This window comes from Rhincodon typus, chromosome 2 (assembly GCF_021869965.1).
Source record: "Rhincodon typus isolate 14 chromosome 2, sRhiTyp1.1, whole genome shotgun sequence".
Taxonomy (NCBI): domain Eukaryota; kingdom Metazoa; phylum Chordata; class Chondrichthyes; order Orectolobiformes; family Rhincodontidae; genus Rhincodon; species Rhincodon typus.
This window is the reverse complement of record NC_063333.1, coordinates 78,146,488-78,168,086: the sequence shown is the minus strand read 5'-3', so window position 1 is coordinate 78,168,086 and position 21,599 is coordinate 78,146,488. Positions and strand designations below refer to the sequence as shown.

Here is a 21,599-nt window from a genome sequence, read left to right as displayed (position 1 = left end):
AATACCAGATAGATTGTCTAGGCCAAACAGCCTGTTTCTATATTCTTTTCTGTGTAATAAATCATTTGTAATCTCTGTAATGGCCAATGGATGCTAGAGGAACATTTGTAGTCGGACCCCTAGAGGTCAGGGTTGGGACCCTTGTTTTTATTGGTCTATATTAATGATTTAGACTTTAGTAGTACAGAGCACAATTTCAATTGTGGATGGTCCAAAACTTGAAAGCATTGTGAGTTACAATAAGTCAGGGAGAACTGTAGAATTTACAGGGAAAATTGGTGAATTGATAGAGTGGGCAGACAAGTGGTTAAAAAAATTTCAGAGAAGATATATGAAATGTTTAATTTGGGAAGAAAGTAAATGGAGAGACAATATAAAAAAATTATATAACTCTAAAGGGGATGCAGGAGTGGGGAGTTCTGGATACATATATGCATCAGTCATTGAAGAGGGCAGGACTGATTGAAAAAGCATTTAATACAGCATACACTATCCCAGGCTTTAATAATAGGAGCACAGCATGCAACAGCAAGAAAGTATGATTAATTTGTATCAGATACTAGCTTGAGCCCAGATACACTATTACGTCCAATTATGAGCACCGCAAATTTGGGAAAAATGTGAAGGCACTGGCGAGATTGGACAGAGAATTCAGAATAGTTCCATTCATGAGAAATTTTAGTTATGAAGATAGATTGGATAGGTTGGGACTGTTTTCCTTGGAGAAAAGAAGGTTGAGGAGATTTGATCAAGATATTCAAAACTATGAGGAGTCTGGGCAGAGTAGATAAGGAGAAACTGTTCTCACTTATGAAAGGTTTAAGAACAAGTGGGCCCAGATTTAAACTAATCAACAAAAGTGATATGAGAAAAAAAAACATTGCCCTGCAATGAGTGATTAAGGTCAGGATTGCACTTCCTCAGGTGTGATGGGAGGCAAGTTCAATCAAGGCATTCAGAAGAGAATTAGGCCTACTTGAAAGGAAGTTTGAGTCATGTGGAGAAGGCAGGAAAATGGCACTAAATAAATTGGCATTTGAAGAGTCAGAAAAGAGATGAAGTGCTGAATGGCCTTCCTCTGCATTGTGACAATGCTATGATTTCGTTATCAGGGTCTTCAGGGCTCTAATGTCAGGACCAAATGAGTAACTAAGCCAGCACATGCCTGCAGCAAGCTGAGGGATTTTACTGTAGTCAGCTTCCTGAATTACTGCATCTGGGCTCACCTTCCAATTCAAGTCAGTTGGTGAGCTTCCAATGCTCCTAGCTCAATCAGAGGAACCAGCAGCTCTTCTGTCAATGAAACAAACATAGAAAATAGGAACAAGAGTAGGCCATTCAGCAAATCGAGCCTGCTCCACCATTAAATATGATCATAGCAGATCACAATAGAGTAGGACTCCTGTGCTGGAGCTCATCCACACCGACTGCTTTTCTTTTTCTATTTTTTCCCCTCTCTTGTTTTTTCTTTTCTTACTTACCTTGTCCTGAGCTTGGACGGCATCAGCAGCAGTGACAACTAGCATGTGGATCTCAAGTGTTCTTCGGGCCCAGGGCGCGGACTTCAGGCAGTCTCGAGCCAGAACAGGGGGTCTAACACGGACCTTGAGCAGGCCCAATGCGGAGGAGGAGAGTGGGCTCAGTGTGGACCTTCAGTGAGCCCCTTTTTACTTTTCTGGAGCAAGCACAGGACCTGAAATCAGTGGCTGCTACATCAGCAGAGGCGACATCAGCAAGGTAGGCCCAGTGGCAAAAGATGGTGCATGAGGATCAGCGACTTCGTTGATGGTTGGGTCTGGTGCTGGTAGCAGCAAAGCCGTGGTGGAAGGGCATCATGGTACCATTAATGAGGTGGGACCAGCAGTGACAGAAGCAACTCTGACGTCGGTTGGTGCAGTGCAAGTGGCAGCGAGGCAGTGGCAGAGGATTATCAGCCCAGCAACATAGATGGCACCTGAGGATTGGCGATTTCGGCATTGGTTGGGTCCGGTGTAGATGGTGGCAAAGCAGTGGTGGAGGGGTGATGAGCTGGGCACTCTTCAAACAAAGTCTTTTTTTTCCCCTTCTTCTTAAATTATTCAAAATGGCACCAAGCTTTTCACTGTATTTTATTGTATTCTTATGTAAAATATACAAGACAATGAAATCAAAATCAAAATCAAATCAACTCAGTACCCTGCTCCTGCTTTCTCTCCACAGCCTTTGATCCCTTTAGCCCTACAAATTATATCTCCTCGCAAATACATTTAATGTTTTGGCCTCAACTGTTTTACATAACAAAGAATTCCACAGGCTCACCACTCACTAGGTGAAGAAATTTCTTATCTCATTCCTAAATGGCCTACCCTGTATCCTTAGACTGTGACCCCTGGTTCTGGACTCCTCACTCAGTGGGAACATCTTTCCTGTGTTTACCTTGTTTAATCCTGATAGAATTTTATAGGCTTCTATGAGATACCCCCATCCTCATTCTTCTAAATTCCAATGAATATTGTCCTAACCAATCAAGTCTCTCTCTCTGTGTTAGTCCTGCCTGCCACCAATCAGTCTGGTAAATCATTGTTGCGCTCTTTCCATAGCTCGAATGTCCTTCCTCAGATAAGGACACCAAAACTGCACACAATACTCCAGGTGTAGTCTCACCAAGCCCCTATACATTGGCAACAAGACATTCCTGTTCCTGTACCCGAAACCTCTAGCAATGAAAGCCAACACATTATTTGTGTTCTTCACTGCTTGTTGCATCTGCATACTTACTTTCAGCAACTGGTCATTCGGAATTTGTTGCAGCACTCTCTTTCCCAATCAATTGCCATTTAGATACTAATTTGCCTATCAAGTGGGTCACCTCACATTATACTTCATTTGCCATGCATTTACTGACTCACTCAACTTGTCCAAAGCACAAATCACTCTGCATCCTCCTCACAGCTCACCCTACCATCTAGCTTTGTATTTTTGCAAATTTGGAGATATTGCATTTAGTTCCCTCACCTCATCTAAATCATTAATATATAATGTGAATGGGTGGAGTCCAACCACAGATACCAAATGTACCCTATTCATCATTAGATGCCTTGTTTTTCCTACTCTTTGTTTTCTGTTTGCCATCTCTATTCAGGTCAGTATACAGCCCCAATCCCATGCACTTTAATTTTACATTCTAATCTTTTATGTGGGATCCTATTGAAAACTCAAGTAAACCATATCCACTGGCTCTCTCTTAACAGCTCTACTAGCTAAATCCTTGAAAAATTCCAGTAGATTGTCAAGCATAATTTCCCCTTCATAAATCTATGTCAAGTCTGCTCATCCTATCACTGTTTTCCAATGTCTCTTTCATTAAAACTTTTACAATAGACATTAGCATCTTTCCCCACTGTCGATGTCAGGCTATAATTCCCTGTTTTCTCACTACCTCACTTTTTTAAACTGTACGGTTACATTAGCTACCCACCAAGGCAAACAGTTCTAGAGTCTATAGACTCTTGAAAGATGACCATCAATACATCCATTATTTCTCAGACCACTTTCTCAAGTATTCTGGGATGTAGATTATTAGGCCCTGGAATTTACTGACCTTTAATGCCATCAATTTCCCCACTATCATTTCCCTACTATTACTGATTTCCTTCCGTTCCTCTCACTAGATGTTCCCCAACATTTTTGGGACATTATATATTCCTTTCTGTAGATATCACTAAAATATGTATTCAATTAGTCTGCTAGCCCTTTGCTTCCCATTATAACTTACACATTTTCGTTGTAAGGGACCTACATTTGTCTTCACTAAATTTTTTTTCACAGTTCGTTTGTCTAGGGGTATGATTCTCACTTAGGATTCCGTACAGCATTGACATGCTAGAGGTCCCGGGTTCAACTCCCAGGCAAGCACAGGTTTCAAAGGGCAGCATGGTGGTTTAGTGGTTAGCACTGTTGCCTCACAGCTCCAGGGACCTAGGTTCAATTCCACCCTCAGGTGATTGTCTGTCTGGAGTTTGCACATTGTCCCTATGTCTGTGTGGGTTTCCACTGGCTGCTCTGGGTTCTTCCCAGAGTCCAAAGATATGCAGATTAGGTGGATTGGCTATGCTAAATTACCTGTGGTGACCAGGGGTATGTGGATTAGGCATAGGAAATGTGGGGTTACAGGGAAGGGGTTGTCTGGGTGGGATGCTCTTTGGAGGGAGTAGTGTGGACTTGTTGGGCCAAAAGTCCTGTTTCCACACTGTAGGGATTCTCTGAAAAGCTTTAACAATTAGTTTGAATGCTTGCATAAGCTTACTCTAATGCTCTATTTTCCCCGTTTTAATCAATCCCTTTGTCCTCCTTTGCTGAAATCTAAATTTTTCCTTTTCTTAGGTCTGCTGCTTTTTTAACCAAGTTGTGTGCCCCTTCCTTGGATCTAATACTGTCTCTAATTTCACCTTGTTAGCCACGGTCATGCTACCTTTTTTTTAATTTTTGTGCCAGACAGGAATGAACAATCATTGTAGTTTCTTCATGTACTCTTTAAATATTGCTATTGCCTATCCACCATTATCCCATTATTTAACAGCATTCCCCAATTTATCATAGCCCAACTTGTGGCTTGCACCATCGCAGTTTCCTTTATTTAGATTCAGGACCTTAATTGATGCTGATACTATGTCCATAGAATCCCTACAGTGTGGAAAGAGGCCATTCGGCCCAACAAGTCAACACCGACCCTCTGAAGAGCATCCCACCCCAAGACCCACCCACCCCCCACCCTAACCCTGCATTTCCCATGGCTAACACATCCAACCTACACATCCCTGAATACTATGGGTAATTTAGCATGACCAATCCAACTAACTTGCACATCTTTAGACTGTCAGAGAAAACCCAAGCACCTGGCGGAAACCCATGCAGACACAGGGAGAACATGTAAACTCCACACAATCACCCGTGGCTGGAATCAAACCCAAGTCCCTGGCACTGTGAGGCAGCAATGCTAACTACCGAGCCACCACACCACCCATGTCCTTCTACATCTTCATGAAAAATTCTATCATATTGTGGTTATGCTTCCCAAGGGGCCTCACACGGATAGACTGCCAATTATTCATTTCTCATTACACAATACCCAGTCTAGGATGGCCTGTTCTCTAGCTGGTTCCTCAATGTATTGATCCACAAAAGCAGCTCATATACACTTTATGAATTCCTCCTCTATGGCATTATTGTTGATTTGATTTGTCTAATCTATAAAATAGCTGCAAAGATAAGAGCACCTGGTGCAGGAAGTAATATATTTGCAGCATAAAGGGTTGGCTATCTAACAGGAAACAGAGTAGTAATAACTGGAACTTTCTTGGATTGGCAACCTGCGACTTAGCTGGGTTCTCAACCATTTACAATCTACATCAGCAATAAGGATGACGGAACTGAATGTTTGGTAGCTAAATTTACTTGTGACACCAAAATAGATAAGAAAGTAAACTGTCACAAGGAGGCAGAATGTGCACAGGGATGTACACAGGCCAAGTTCATGGGCAAAACTTTGGCAGAAAGAGTATAATGTCAATAAATGTGAATTTGTCCACTTTGGCACAGAAAAGTGGTATTATATCAAAAAGAAGAGATGCTGAAGACTTGAGTATCCTGGTATATGAATCACACAAAGTTAGGATGCAGGTGCAGCAAGGGATTTATTCAAGACCAAGTTAGAAAGATTTTTGATCGAGAAAGAAGTCCAGGAGCTATGCGTATGCAGACAAGACAAGGAGATGATCACAAACACATCAACCATGATCTTGAATAGTGGAACAGTTCGAAGAACCAAATTGTCTACTGTTCCTAATTCACTCCTAAGAGAGTGAACACTGTTACAGCAGGAATCGACAGAGCAATCTCCACAAAGAGCCCCCCAAACTTGGACAAGTAGGTCGAATTTAAAATTCGTGCTGGAAGATCCCGTTGACCGATAGAGAAAAGCTCTCTCTCGTTGGGATGGCATAGGCAGCCTCCATGGGGCAGAGGACCACACTGGCCCTTTTGAATAGCCCCGAACAGGTTGAGTCCAACAATCTCGCTGGCCTCCTCCTTGGAGCAGGAGCTCCGTCCCCCACAGCCCGGGCGCTGGGAACCCGGCCGACCTGGGGAGGAAGCCGGCTGTTTCAGCCCCTTCCGTCCAGCTCTGCATCCGCGCTTCTTTCTTCACTTACAACGCTTGGTAAGTTTGCAGAGAGTGTCAGCCAGCTGTTGGTACTGCTTCCTGCTCATGTCTAATGGCCGTATCCTAGACATTGTTGCTCCTGTTCGGCCGCCAGACCCTTACTGACTCCACCACCTTCCCGTCTCTGTCCCTCTGTCACCAACGCCACAGTTTCCTTGGTAACGCCGAGAGACGCGGCCCAATAGAAACCCGCGAAGGTGGCGGTTGCGTGCGCACCTACTGGTGACGTCAGGCAATAGCTCCCCCGCAGAGACGAGTAGGCTGTAGTCGTGCTGTGTTCACACTGGCAGAGTTTTTTCTTCTTCATTCGTGGGATGAGGGCACTTCTAGCTGGGCCAGCATTTATTGTCCATCCATAGTTGAAAGATGTTGGTGAGCTGCCTTCTTTAAACTAGTGTAAGTCATTTGGTGGATAGGACTGGGGTGTTGGCAAGTTCCAAGAGCCACACTGAACGAATGGCTATATATTTCCAAGTCAGGATGGTGAGTGGTGGAGGAGATCTTTAAGGTGGTGGCGGTGGTGTTCTCATGTATTGGTTGCCCTTGGCCTTCTAGTAATCATGGTTTGGAAAACACTGTCAAGGAGCCTTTGTGAATTTCTGCAGTGTGTCTTTAAGTAGTATACATCACTGTTCCTGAGTGTTGTTGGTGGAGGGGATTAATGTTTGTGAATATGGTGCCAAACAAGTGGGCTGCTTTGTTTTGGATGGTGTCAAGCTTCTCAAGTCTTGTTGGAACTGCATTCATCCAGGCAAGTAGAGAATATGCTGTCACACTCCCTAACTTTTGCCTTGTCAGTGGGCTTTGGGGAGTCAGGAGGTGAGTTTCTTGCTGCAGGAACCTAGCCTCAGACCTGTTCTTAAGGACACAGTAATTATATGCCGAGTCCAGTTTTGTTTCTGGTCAGTGCTAACCTCAGGATGCTGATTCAGGTATGGATTCAGCAATGGTCATGCTATTGAATGCCAAGTGGGGGTGGGGGGCGCTGACGGTTAGATTCTCTGTTGGAGATGATCAGTGGTTGGCAGTTGTGTGGTGAAAATGTCTTCTCATAACCAGTGGATCCAATGGCGATGGACATTAAAAAAATTGACAGGAGATGCAGGGTCCACAAATATTCCCATCTTCGCTGATGGGAGAGCATAGCACATCAGGGCAAAAGATAAAGCTGAAATGTTTGCATCTATCGTCATCAAAGTGGAGGATCTATCTTGGCCTCCTGAGATTTCCACCAACACAAATACCAGTCTTCACCAGTTCACTTCACTCCATTCCAATCAGGAAACTTCTAAAGGTAACAATACTCTGGCAACTGTACCAAAGACTTAAGCTCCAGAACTAGTCATGGCCCTAGTTGTGCCAGTGTAGTGACTGGCATCTACACGACAATGTGGAAATTTGCCCAGGCATGTACCAAAGCAGGAAAACCCAATCTGACCAATTACCACCCCATCAGTCTAGTCTTGATCATTAAAGTGATGGGAGCAGTCATGAACAATGCTATCAAGCAGCACTTGCAAGGGAATAGGTGCTTACTGGCATCCAGGTAGGGTTCTGCCAGGGCCTCCCAGCTCCTGGCCTTGGTACAGCGTTTCTGCAAACACTGACAAAGAGGTGAATTCCAGAGATGTGGCAAGCGTGATTGTCCTTGACATCAAGGCTGCATTTGAACAAGTGTGGCATCGAGAAACCCTAGCAAAACCGCAAATTAATAGAAATCAAGGTTGGGGTGGGGACGTGGTGGTTGAAGTGATGAGATTCTCTACTGGTTGAAGTCATACAAAGCACTAAGAAAGATGATTGTTGGAAGTTAATTTCCTCAGTCCAAGGACATCACTGTAGGTGTTCTTCAGGGTAGGGCCTCAGACTCAGCTATCTTCACCTTTTCATCAATAAGGTTCCCTCTGTCATAATGTCAGAAGTGAGGATGGTCACTGATGATAGCACAGCGTTCAGTGTCATTCACAACACCTCAGATGCTGCAGCAGTCTGTGGCCATTTGTAGCAAGACCTGGACAACATCGAGGCTGAGAATTAATAAGTGGCAAGTAATAATCACATCTTGCAAGTGCCAGGCAACAATCACTTCCAGCAAGAGAGAATCTAACCGTCAGCCATGATATTTAATGGCATTACCATCACTGAATCCCCTACTATCAACATTCTGGAGGTTACCATTGACCAGCCATAGAAATACCATGGTTGTAAGAGCAAGACAGCAGCTTGGAATCCTGGGACAAGTGACTAACTTTGTGACTTTTCAATGCTGATCCACCATCTACAAGGCCACAATTCATGAATGTGATAAAACATTCTCCATTTGCCTGGATGAATGTAGCTCCAACGACACTGAAGCAGCTTATTTGGCCCCCCAACTTAACATCCAACATTCGCTACCATCAATACTAAAGTTCAGTAGAGGCAGTGTATACCATGCACAAGATGCATTGCAGTAACTCACTATTGTTTCTCTGACAATACCTTCCAAATCCATGAACTCTACCACCTAGAGGGTCAAGTGCAGCATATAGATTCCTGGTAACACCACCGCTTGTAAGTTCTCCTACAAGGCACACACCATGCTGACTTGAAACCACGTCACAGATCTTTCACCATCACTGGGTCAAAATCCTGGAGCGCCCTTCCTGACAGCACTGTGGTGGTTCCTGCGCCTCAAAGACTGTAGTGATTCAAGATTGCCACTTTTTCCAGGGTAATTAGGGAGTGCAATAAATGTTGCCTGAGCCAGTGACCCCACATCTCATGAATGAATTAAACTGAAAGGCTTCCTGTGCTCCTTGGCCAACCTAATCCTTGCATTTCAGCAGTTTTGTTTGTCGAAGTATCACGAGGAGGGAATTTTCCTAAAGGGAAAAAAAAACTTGCTGCTATTGACTGTGTCAAATTGTTACATTTTGAAGCTCTAACATAGAAAGCAGAATGCCCAGTTTTAATGCTGCGCTGGAAAGATTGGCACAGGAATAGGCCAAACAGCTCTTTGATCACCAGTTAAATTTAATCTTGGCTGTTTCATATTTTTATTCCATCTACGCACTTTGGTTCAGTAATGTTTAATACCTTTTTACCTAAGATAGACTCAACAGCTTTTTAGGGAAAGATAGTTGCAGTCTTCCACTACTCTGCATAAAGAATCGCTTCTGATATCACTGCTGCACAGCTTAATTCGAAGGTTTTGTCAATTTTTCCTCAATTCTTTTGCCAGAAGAAATACTTTATCCACTTAATCTAATTAATAATAATCTTAAATACCTCAGTTAGATTACTTCCTAGTAATCAATAGAATGCAGGCCTAGTAACTTTAACCTTTCCTCATAATGTAATCATTTGCTAGCACATGACAGTAAAGAAATTGATAGACTGCCTAGCAACACTGGATGACAGTTTCATGTTGAAATTCCGGTATTAGAAAATTAAATGTTCGACGTGTATTTCACTATTTAAATATGTCTGATTGTCTAATTATATTTGAACAGGTGTTCCTTCCTGCACCATTACTTTGAATGAAAAACTTGCAAATGATTTCGTGGACAGGAAACTGTGTAATGTCATTGCAAACATGTATGCTCTTGGCCATTTTGAAGTAATCAAAATTGGGTGTAAACTCCATTCCAATTCCTGTAAAATCTACGTCATAGAATACGAATTTAAGAAAGCCATGTTGATTTTCAGCAACACCTTAGGCTACAGCAGAGGAATTGCTGTTATTTTTAGCACATCATTACATGAAGAAACTAATTGCAGTATAAATATACTCCATACAACCAAGATTACTTAAATGAAGAAGGATTTGAGAAAGATTTTTCAGTTAAGCTGAGAATTTAGGAAGATAATAATGTGACCTGATAACCTCTTTTAATTTTCAAAGATTGTTATGTTAAGATAAATTGTGCTAGTTTGCTTTTGCCAACTGACATGAGGGCAACAAATTTAAGATAAGCGGAAATGGAATCAGAGTTCTTTTTTTAAAATCTCAAAGAAACTTTACTACATGGAAATCTCAGTCACAAATCATTGTTTAGCAGAATTCACAGGTGGAAAATTCCTCAGAGCTGCTCCTGCTATAACTTATTGTAGTATTGGAGGTTGTGGTCAATGACAAAGCAAGAGTTCTCACAGCTGACCTTGAAACAAGTTTAGGTAAGAATTGTAGTGATCCCTCTGATAAGATTTTCACCTCTGTACTTCTGCAGTTGTACTGCAACTGATTGCGACATTCTTAATTGGGCATATTCAGTATGGAGCAGCAGTTATTAGGCTGTAAAAGTAAATAACCCAATTTAAAAGACATTCACAGCTTCTCAAGTTGGAAAGAAAGAAACTCTCAAATAAAACAACTTTTAAAGTTCCTTCCAGAGATCATATTAAAGATTGGAACATTCTGGGTGAAGATGGAAGCTAAAATATTCAGAACTATTGAAGATTAGCTTCTTAAAGTATGTTAATCATTTTGCAGTACTCATCGATTCTGCATTTCTCTGCAATGCTGTTGCCCGTCACATTAGAGCCATAGGGCTGTACAGCATGGAAACAGACCCTTCAGTCCAACTCGTCCATGCTGACCAGATATCTTAAATTAGTCCAGTCCCATTTGGCCCATATCCCTCCAAACCCTTCCAATTCATATACCCATCCAGATGCTTTTTAAATGTTGTCACTGTACCAGCCTCCACCACTTCCTCTGGCAACTCATTCCATACACCGATCACCCTCTGCGTGAAAAAGTTGCCCCTTAGGTCTGTTTTAAATCCTTTCCCCTCTCACCTTAAACCTATGCCCTCCAGTTTTGGACACACCCCAGGGAAAAGACCTTGCCTATTCACCCTATCCATGCCCCTCATGATTTTATAAACTACTATAAGGTCACCCCTCAGCCTCCAACTCTCCAGGGAAAATAGCCCCATAGTATTCAGCCTCTCCATATAGCCCAAGGTCAAGCCCTCCAATCCAGGCAACATCCTTGTAAATCTTTTTCTGAACCCTTTCAAGTTTCACTACATCCTTCCTATAGCAGGGAGACCAGAACTGCACGCAGTATTCCAAAAGTGGCCTAACCAATATCCTGCACAGCTGCAACATGACCTCCCAATTCCTATACTCAATGCACTGACCAATAAAGGCAAGTATACCAAATGCCTTCTTCACTATCCTTTCTACCTGCAACTCCACTTTCAAGGAATTATGCACCTGCACGACAAGGTCTCTTTATTCAGCAACATTCCCCAGGACCCATTAAGTGTATAAGTCCTGCCCTAATTTGCCTTTCCAAAATGCAGCACTTCATGTTTATTTAAATTAAATTCCACCTGCTCCTCAGCCCATTGGCCCATCTGATCAAGGTCCCATTGTACGCTAAGGTAACCTTCTTTGCTGTGTCACTGCACTTCCAATTTTGGTGTCATCTGCAAACCTACTAAACATACCTTCTATGTTCATTTCCAAATCACACCGGAAGTATTATTACAAATTCAGTTACACTTGTTTAAATAAGATCTTAAGTTTTTTTTATGGGATTTCAAATAGCAGCACAGGAGTGGAATGTTGAAATTTGTACTGAATTAACCTCTGCCAGCTCTAGGGGCAAAAAGGTTTGCTGTGATAACAATACAGCCTACGTCAGAACATTAAGTGACAGACAGCAACTTCAGGATTTCCATAATAATCTCGTTCTGCTCCCCAGCTCCAAAAAGAATCCTGATATTACAGTCAATTTCAGAATGTTAATGACAGGAGTGAGTACTGATACTTCATTATCAACTCTCACTCCTACAAAAAAGGTTCTGCTGCACAAAGTTACAATCTGGGAGTAGAATCAGCTCCAAGGTAACTTTTTGGTCCATGTTTCTTTAATAGTTGATTTTAAAATGCTGGGACATTAGAGGGATAGTGAGAAAACATGAGTTTAAATGGACCAATGAAGAAAAACAGTGGTGGAGATGATGGTAAGTACTTTGTGTGCTGGTACCTTGATTCTATGTCATCTCTTTCAATGGTTTTAATCTCACTTTGGTGACTTCATAATGTCATAATTTATGTACAGTATGAACATGAGTAAGAATAGATCCAGGACGTTCAAATCTCAATTTTTTTTTACTATCAACACAGTTAAATCTTCTTGCCATATTTTTGACACTTGTTTAATAGCAATTAATTAAAATACATGTGTTTGCTACTAAAACTCTATGATGATTTACTGGAGAATAAAAGCAATCATATTTGACAATATTCTCTGATACAAATTCTGGTAAAGGGACAAATCAGGTAATTTTTCAAAAGTAGCCAAGTAAAGAATGATTTCTGTAATGTGATTATTGAAAATATCAACCAAATAGAAACCAAGATACCAAAATTGGTGCTATTTCTACGCATAGCAGCAAAGCAGAATTGAAGCATGCCTTCTTTGTAATGTTAAACTTGGCGCTTTGATAGGTGCAGGACGGATTTAAAGATTTTCAGATTTTTCAGATGTTTTGCTCGAGGAGAGCTGCATCCACTTGTAAAGAGGAAAGATCTTCCTGCAGCTTCGATGTCTTATATCACAAAAGTGATATTTGGGACAGCAGTGTTGTCCATCAAAGCAGCAGTGAGCCTGAAAAGGAAATGCAGCAAACATCAATGGAACAAAATTACATTTGAGTGAAAATGTTCAAGAAAACTTATAAATTTACCAATTCTCCAATGAGTTACGTTTACAATAAATACACTCTCATGTAGTTTTGGGAATAGAAACAAAGTGATGGACAAAACTAGCAGGTCGAGCAGCAAACGTGAAGAGAAAACAGTTAACTGGCTGAATTTTTTTGGCTAAGTCTGAGTTGCGTCAAGTTTTTTTTGGAGGGTTGGTTGCCGCAAGGCCTTGTGGGTTTTCTTGTTCTATCTTACCAAACCCACCTCCTTAATTGCCTACTTATGGCATCTGTCAATTCCGATTTCTGCCCCATCCTAGCCTGCCGTTTCCAGAACAACTTGCCACTTAGCAGATATCCTGGAATTCACCAGTATCCCTTTTGCTCAGACCATCTTTAAAAGACTGTTGCATACCGGGACAAGCACCATGACTCCTGCGCATTTCTTGACATTTGCCCTGAACGTGGCAGACAGAGCGGAAATCAGTGCCATGCTTTGCAGACAGGGTCCCTAAGGTCTTGTTGGATAGGGGTGGTGCCATTGCAGAACTTCCGTTTCCTTCAGGGCCTGCCGTAGAGATCCTGCCAACTTGGTCCAAGGTTGACTCAGGTCAGTGCAGTCTCAGCTGTCTTGATAAACGCACAAAACTGCAGGAAGAAGATCAATGTGCTTCTCTCCTCCATCAGGCTAAGTGCCACCATTTTCTCTCTGATACCTCATACTCACTCTCTTCTATTGTACCCATTCCCTACTACTCTCAAAATGCCTGTGACATTTCTCCTGCTCACTCTCACCCAACACAATCCCCAACAAGACTATCTTTGTGTTGCCTACTCGCTTGCTCAGAATACTTCTCCACCTTCACCAAAAGTCAGAAATCATTGGTTATAATCCAATAGGTTTATTTGAAAACGCAAGCGTTCGGAGCCTTAGTCCTTTTTCAGGTGTTAGTGAGAGAGGTAGTATCAGATACAGAATTTATAAGCTGTTAAATCTTAAATCAGTTAGAAGGTTTTAACCGATTAATATGTATATGTAAATCCCTGAATTCCTTTCAGTCACAGTCCTGAGTGAACTAAAGGTTTTCAGTGTAAAGAAGAGGTGACATTTTAGGCCAGACAATGCATGTTAGGTGTGAGACCTTGCTTAGAGTCTGTTTGTGTTTTAGTTTGGAGTCAGACTAGTTTTATTTCGAAAGTAAGGTTTTATAAAACACCGTATTGACTGACTGTCTATACATTGTGTGTTTTTTGAACAAAATAAAATGTATCTGCAAATATAAATTCATCCCATAGATTCACGTGTGTATGCACACACAGTGAGGGGGGAAGAGAGAGTGTGCATTTGTGAGGGGGGGAGACAGTGCATGCATGGGAGGGGGGATTGTGTCTATGTGAGTGTGTAGGAGGGAGTGAGACTGTCTGCTTGCATGAGGGAGAGAGCGAGTGTGTGGCCCTCACGCGCGTACACTCTCTCTCCCCATCTCCCTCACATTCCCTCTCCCTCTCCCTCACACACACACACACGTAAATCTATGGGGTGAATTTATTTTTGCAGATACATTTTATTTTGATCAAAAAGCACACAATTTATAGACAGTCAGTCAATATGGTGTTTTATAAATTCCTACTTTAGAAATAAAACCAGTCTGACTCCAAACTAAAACACAAACAGACTCTAAACAAGGCCTCACACCTAACAAGCATTCTCTGACCTAAAATGTCATCTCTTCTTTACCCTGATAAAACCTTTAGTTCTCTCAGGAATGTGACTTGAAAGGAATTCATGGATTTACATACACATATTAATCAATCAAAACCTTCTAACTGATTAAAGATTTAACAGCATCTTAGGTTTCTTTAGTACATCCTCATCCATGGTGTGAACCTTTGATCTTTTACTTATAAATTCTGTGTTAGATACTACCTGTTTCACTAACACCTGAAGAAGGACTGAGGCTGAAAGTTTGCATTTTCAAATAAACCTGTTGGACTATAACCTGGTGTCGTGAGAGTTCTGGCCTTGTCCACCCCAGTCCAATACCGGCACCTCCACATATGACTTTCACTGAAAGTAGCTGAGCCATTGACTTTCATCTCCTGTAATACTTGCCTTGCTCTCATTTCCAGGAGGAGAATAGCCCACAATAGTGCATAAAGAGTCAAGATGGGTGGTGTGACACCCATTATTCAGCTCCTCATCCTTTCTGACTGCCCAGCACAGGGCCTGGACTAGTATCAGAGGTGGACCTTGACTTACTGTATTGAGACCTTATGAATGAATATTATCCTCTTATCTTGACTGATAACTATGACAAGCTTCTAGGCTTTGTGTCTACACTAAACAGTAATATGGTCTGGTACCACTGGCTGATGGGTAAAGAGCAAAATGCCAAGGCAAGGCAATACAAAGCAGAAATGCTGTGAACACCAGGTATGCTGAGAGAAAGTGAGCAAAATGTCGTTGCTTCAGCATTACAATGATAGTTGCCACAGACTTACATTGGTATTGAAAGACTCATTTATTGGGAATTCTAAAACCTGTATGATCGTTAATATTTCACCTAGTCACGTAGCCACAGAACACACACTGAGCAATTATCGTGTTAGGCCCCTCATGAATTTTATATGCCTCAGTGAGATTGCCACCATTCATTGTTCTAAACTCTTGGGAAAATGGACCTAGTCTAGCCATGTCAGGAACCTACATTATATTCCTTCTGAGACAATTATACCCTTCTTTTAGGTAAGACATTCAACACTGTACAGAGTACTCCACATATAATATCACCAACAACCTGTATAATTACAGCATGCCTTTTTTAAGCTAACATACAATTTGTTTCCTTATTGTTTATTGTAGTTCTATGTTAACTTCCAGTGCTTTGTGGACAAGGACACTCACATCTAACCTACCCCTTAAATATATTTTAGTGCATGGGCAAATTGTTTATGTAGGTGGGCCTTTTTCTCTTGTGTAGTGAGGCACATGTAATTTAAAGGGACTGACTTATGTGTGACCTGTGCAGGCATTACTGGGTTGCTCTGTGGCCACATAGTTCCCTAGGAACATTTTTGATTATTGATATTTCCCGGTCTTTCATCATTTAAATTTGTATTGCTTTTTTATTTTACCTACTGAAGTGGATTTTCACACTTCAAATTATTTCTACAATTATTGCTCAATCGTTTAACCTTTGTCTGTCACTTCGTAGTCTCTGTGCATTCTCACCACTTACTTTCCCACTTGACTTTATATCATCAGCAAACCTCTGTTTCTGCATCGGTGATTGATATTGATTTTAAACAACTAAGTCTTGAGCACTGATCCTTGTGAGATTTGATAGTTAAACTTTCTAATCATGAAAATGACTAATTTGTTCCTACCCTTTATTTTCTATCCATTAACCAATCCTCATCCATTCCAATATATTATCCTAATCCAAAGAGCCCTCATTTTATGCAATAACCTCTTGTGTGATTACTTGTGAATGCTTTTTGAAAATCCACATATGCAGCATCCACTGGTGGTTCTTATCTAGCTGCTGGTTATAGCCTGTAAAGGCTCTAACAGTTTTGCCAAAACAGGAGTTTCCTTCCAGAAATCTGTGTTGATTCTGCCCAATCTGAAGTGAATTGGAATATTAGGCTAGGAGGCATGTCATTAGAGATGCATCTGCAGACATTTAAAAGGATCTTTCAGTATAATCATATTAACTTCATTCCTACTATAAAGAAAAGTTCCAAGTGGAGGTCCCACTAAATGTGGTTAACGAAAGAAAGCATCAAACTTAAGGAAAAAGCATATAACTGGGCAAAGGTCCGTGGCAAGTCAGATGACTGGTCAGAATGTAAAGAAAGGCAGAGAATAATTAAAAGGTTAATTGGAGGAAGAATTTTGAGCACGAGAGGAAGCTAGCTAGAAATGGGGGAAAAAAAAATTCTATAGGTTTCCAGAAAAGAAGATTAAATTCAATACTCCTGATCCTAAAGCAGGTGACAATTGGGGGAGTTAATAGTAGATAATAAAGAAATGGTGCATGCAATAAATAAATATTTTATGTCTGTCTTGATAATAGAGAATACAAAGATACCTATAAATCAGAAGGTTGAAGGAAGAGATTAACTTGGTAAAATTTATAATCACTAGGAAAGTGGTACTGACCAAACTGATGGAGCTGTGGGTTGATAAGTCTTTGAGTACAGGTGGATTTCATCCTAGGGTCTTAAGGGTTTGACTAAGAAGTAGGAGATGCATTAGTGTTGATTTTCCAAAATTCAATTTGTTTGGTTCTGGAAACATTAGACTGGAAAGCAGCAAATATAACTCCTCTATTCCAAAAGGACAGAAGGTAGTAAACAGGAAATTTGTAGCCAGCTAAGATGATTTATGTCATGGAGAAGATGTTTGAATTGATCATAAAGATTTATAACTTGCAATAGCACTTGGAAAAACTTGAGATAACTGGGAAGAGTCAGCATGGTTTTGTAAAAGGAAAATCATATTTAACCAATTTATTGGCATTCTTTGAAGAAATATCATGTGCTGTGGACAAAAGGGAGACTATAAATGTACTGTACTTGGATTTCCAGAAGGCATTTGACAAGGTTATGCATAAAAGAATATTACATAACGTAGGCACTGACAAGTAAGAGTGACATACTAACATCGGTGCATTGATATAGGAGTTGGGAAGTCATGTTGCAGCTGTACAGGGCATTGGTTAGGCCACTTTTAGAATACCGCATTCAATTCTGGTCTCCACGCTATAGGAAGGGTGTTGTGAAATTTGAAAGGGTTCAGAAAAGAGTTACAAGCATGTTGCCAGGGTTGGGAGAAGCTGAATAGGCTGGGGCTGTTTTCCCTGGAGCGTCGGAGGCTGAGGGATGACCTTATAGAGGTTTCTAAAATCATGAGGGGCATGGATAGGGTGAATAGTCAAGGTCTTTTCCCCAGGGTAGGGCAGTCCAAAACTAGAAGGCATAGGTTTAAGGTGAGAGGGGGAAGAATTAAAAAGGACCTAAGGGGCATCTTTTTCACGCAGAGGGTGGTGTGTGTATGGAATGAGCTGCCAGATTAAGTGGTGTAGGCTGGTACAATTCCGACATTTAAAAAGCATCTCGATGAATAGGAAGGGTTAAGGGTTTGGAGGGATATGGGCTAAATGCTCGCAGGTGGAACTAGATTAATTTAGGATATCTGGTTAACATGGACAAGTTGGACCGAAGGGTCTATTTCCATGCTGTACATCTCAATGACTCTATGACTCTAAGTGCAGAAGCACCCTGTAAGTGAATCGGAGGTGTGCCATGAGGGGTTTGTAGAAGCTGGCATATATTGGATGCAGATATGGGGCGCTTGTGACTGTGCCCATGGAGTATGTCCTGAAATATTGGTGCCTAGTTTCCAACACTGAAGCTGTTCAGAGCAAACAGTGTGCTGAATTTGCCAGGTACTTGTTCTGATTTCTTTGTTGGGTTTCTCAAGATCTAGCTTGTTTGACAAGTTTAAGATGAGAGCCTGAATATTAATGAGATGAGTATTATATAGTTGTACTTTTACCACCTCATATGTTATAATTCTAGGAAGGATGTGAATGCATTGGAGAAAGTGCAGAAGCAATTTACAATTATGGTTTTGAAACTAAAGTGCTTCAGTTAGGAGGATACACTGAAGAAGTTGAGACTGTCCACCCTCAAGTGAAGAAGTCTATTTCAGTACAGATTCCAGCATCTGCAGTAATGTGCCCCTACATTATGTCTAAGAGGAGGCCTGCTGAGGTTTTCAAAATCATGAGTTGGCCTGGAAAGAACAGATAGGGGGAAAATATTCACACTTATATAAAGAACAAGAATGACAGGGTCTATGGTCAAAGTGATTTGCAGAAGAGGCAAAGGTGATATGCCAAAATCCTTTTTCACTCAGCAAGTAGTTAGGATATGGAATGCAATGCCAATGGTGGTTCAATTGAGGCATTCAAGAGGGCATTGGACGATTATTTGGATAAAAATAATGTGCAAGGCTATGGGGAAAAGCAAAAGATTGGCATTAGGTAATTATGCTTATTTGAAGAGCTAGTGCAGACGTCACGGGCCAAATGGCCGCCTTCTGCACTATAAGACCATTAAGGCATTTAAGAAGCAATAATAACGATTAAATGGTATTTTGTCACTACTTAACAAGTAACTTGCCATGCCACTTGTGAAATCTGTAAAAGATGGAATGAAATGATCTCATTGTCGACGTGGGCCTTGCTGCATTTGTTGCCCAATTCTGCCACACATAGGCCACATTGCTCAGAATCTTATAAGATTCCGTGCAATGTTTCAAGTCCAATATGATACTTCTTCAGAATTCCTGTTCCGAAGCTGCCAGATCTGCTGAGTTTCTCCAGAACTTTTAAAGATATATATATTTCATATCTCCAGTGTCCACATATTCTGTTTCTATTTGAGAAAACTGTTTTTACATTTGTGACAAGGGGGAAGATTGGTCTGCAACACATCCAAATCATTGAAAACATTTTCATGACAACAAATTGGAATTCATCTTAGACTCCTTGTATTAAGTATTTGTGACAATCATATACATGTAATACATTGATTCATAATAAGTCAGAATTTTGTATACTTTTACAAAGCAATAGCAGTTTTCTTTTGAACTGCTTTTAATCTTGTGGACACAGTCATTTGAATCTGAGGATTCATTCAAAGATAAACAAGTACTGTTTTAACAAATACACAGTCCGTGCATCAATTGTGACTTACATTATGATATGGACAGCATCCCCATTTTTTGTTCCACAACCTACAGCATGTACTTCCAGCTTTACAAACATGTGTGTCATCACAATAAACGACCGAGCCATCACTACTGAGGCTGCTTTGCAGAGCTTCTGACCAAATCATTGCAGGTTCCTTGATGAGCCATGGTATACTGGCACTATCCCGTACACAACTTAACCTCTGAAGGTCACATCTGGTGCCATAAGGACAGCAGTGGATACCATCGTTACAACAAACGGCCTATTGACAATAAAGACATAAGTAATTATTTTATTATTACAGCAGGTAACTTACACTTCCCTTTGATTACTCTTTGGAAAAACATTATGGAAAGGGAAAGGGAAAGTAAGGAAACAAGGGAAAGTAAGGAAACAAAAGAAAGCCATTTAACCCATGCTAATTCTCTGTGCATTGTAGTTTCACAACTTTATCCCATAGCCCTGCAAGTTTATTTCCTTCAAGTGTCCATCCAATTTCTGTTTGAAATTATTGATCGTATGATCATATATCATAGCCTAGTGGTATTACCACTGGACTGTTAATCCAGAGACCCAGGTAATGTTCTGGGAACCCAGGTTCGAATCCTGTCATGGTAGATGGTGGAATTTGAATTCAATAAATATGTGGAATTTAGAGTCTAATGATGGCTACAAATCCATTGTCGATTGTCGGAAAACCCATCTGATTCACTAATGTCCTTCAGGGAAGGAAACTGCCATCCTTACCTGGTCTGGCCAACACGTGACTCCAGACCCACAGTGATGTGGTTGACTCTTAATTGCCCTCTGGTCAATTAGGGCAATAAATGCTGGCTTAGCCAGTGATGCCCTCATCCCATGAACGAATAAAAAGCTTCCACAACCATTGTAGGTGGTCAGTACCATGCATTAAATAATTATAGTGCAATGGCTTGCTATCTTTGAACTGCAAAGAAATCCATTCAGATTGAATGTAGCTTGAAAGGACTCATACTAATGGCCTGGATGAGATCACCATTCTGTATCAGAATAAACCTTTGCAAATACTAGGTAAATCAGTAGTTTTCTATTTTCGTCTATCTCCAATCTCCTGCTTTTGAACCAGGAAAATTGTAAGATCTCGTTAAGAGGGAGAAGATAATGGAAAGCTAATTCCTTTCCACTGAGATTATGCACAACAGAATATAAATGTATCAACATCATTTGGATTTCAGTTTTACAGGTTGTAACCTATCCCAGGAGGAGGACAACACTGCATGACCTACAGCAGATTAAATCCGTTTGATATCTTTAGACTACCGAGTTGTCCCTTGAAACACTGGTACTCAAAACTGTCCTCAGTTCAAACATCTTCCTTTAAACTGGAACATTGGAATACTTCAATGCCATGAGTGACAAATGGAAGCCATCTGTGTAGTCATACAGACAGCACATCGCTCCACTCTAAAAATGGACAGTTTTAATTGGTTTTTCTATTCACTAATGGGATGTGGGTATCGCTGGATAAGCCAGCAATTACTTTCCGTACCTAAATTGCCGAGATAGTGGAAGTGAGCCGTCATCTCAAGCCACGACTGTCCTCCTCCTGCTGTTAAGAAGGGAATTCTCGAACTCTGTCCTAATGACAGTGAAGGAACGGCAATACAGTTTCAATTCAGGATGATGTCTGGCTTGGAGTGGAACTTGAGAGTGATGATGTTGCCATACATCCGCTGTCCTTGTCCTTCCAGTTGGTGGACGTCATGGAAGGATTAAAGGAGCCTCATTGAGTATAGCAGTGCACCTTGCAGATATACACCGCTGCCAGTGTGCCCCTGGTGGAGGAGTGAATGTTGAAGGTGGTAAATGGGGTGCCAATTAAGCAATCTATGTCCTATTAGGTGTTCAACTTCTTGAATGTTGTTGGAGCTGCACCATCCAGGCAAGTGGAGAGTATTCAATTATATTCCTGATGTGCCTTGCAGAAGAAGGTAGACATTCAGAAGTCAGGAG

General features: G+C 41.1%; 2 protein-coding genes across 6 annotated transcripts in view; both read right to left on the bottom strand.

Moving 5' to 3' along the window:
* efcab1 (EF-hand calcium binding domain 1) overlaps positions 1-6,403 on the bottom strand; it is a 29,822-nt gene extending 23,419 nt beyond the window's left edge. For 2 of the 4 annotated variants that reach the window (XM_048606400.1, XM_048606395.1), the window contains exon 1: positions 6,189-6,403. In XM_048606400.1, the coding sequence (XP_048462357.1) occupies positions 6,189-6,270 (82 nt within the window). In that variant the 5' untranslated portion in view covers positions 6,271-6,403. Of the gene's footprint in view, positions 1-1,481; positions 1,845-6,188 lie in introns of those variants that run through there. The other 2 variants (XM_020520743.2, XM_048606408.1) reach the window with 2 other exon arrangements.
* A 5,885-nt stretch (positions 6,404-12,288) lies between these two features.
* The window catches only part of LOC109920689 (progranulin-like), a 43,229-nt gene continuing 33,918 nt past the window's right edge, over positions 12,289-21,599 (bottom strand). For both annotated transcript variants that reach the window (XM_048606368.1, XM_048606374.1), the window contains exons 5-6: positions 19,612-19,869; positions 12,289-12,806 (exon numbers count right to left, since the gene is read on the bottom strand). In XM_048606368.1, coding sequence (XP_048462325.1) covers positions 12,660-12,806; positions 19,612-19,869 — 405 coding nt within the window. In that variant the 3' untranslated portion in view covers positions 12,289-12,659. The remainder of the gene's footprint in view (positions 12,807-19,611; positions 19,870-21,599) is intronic.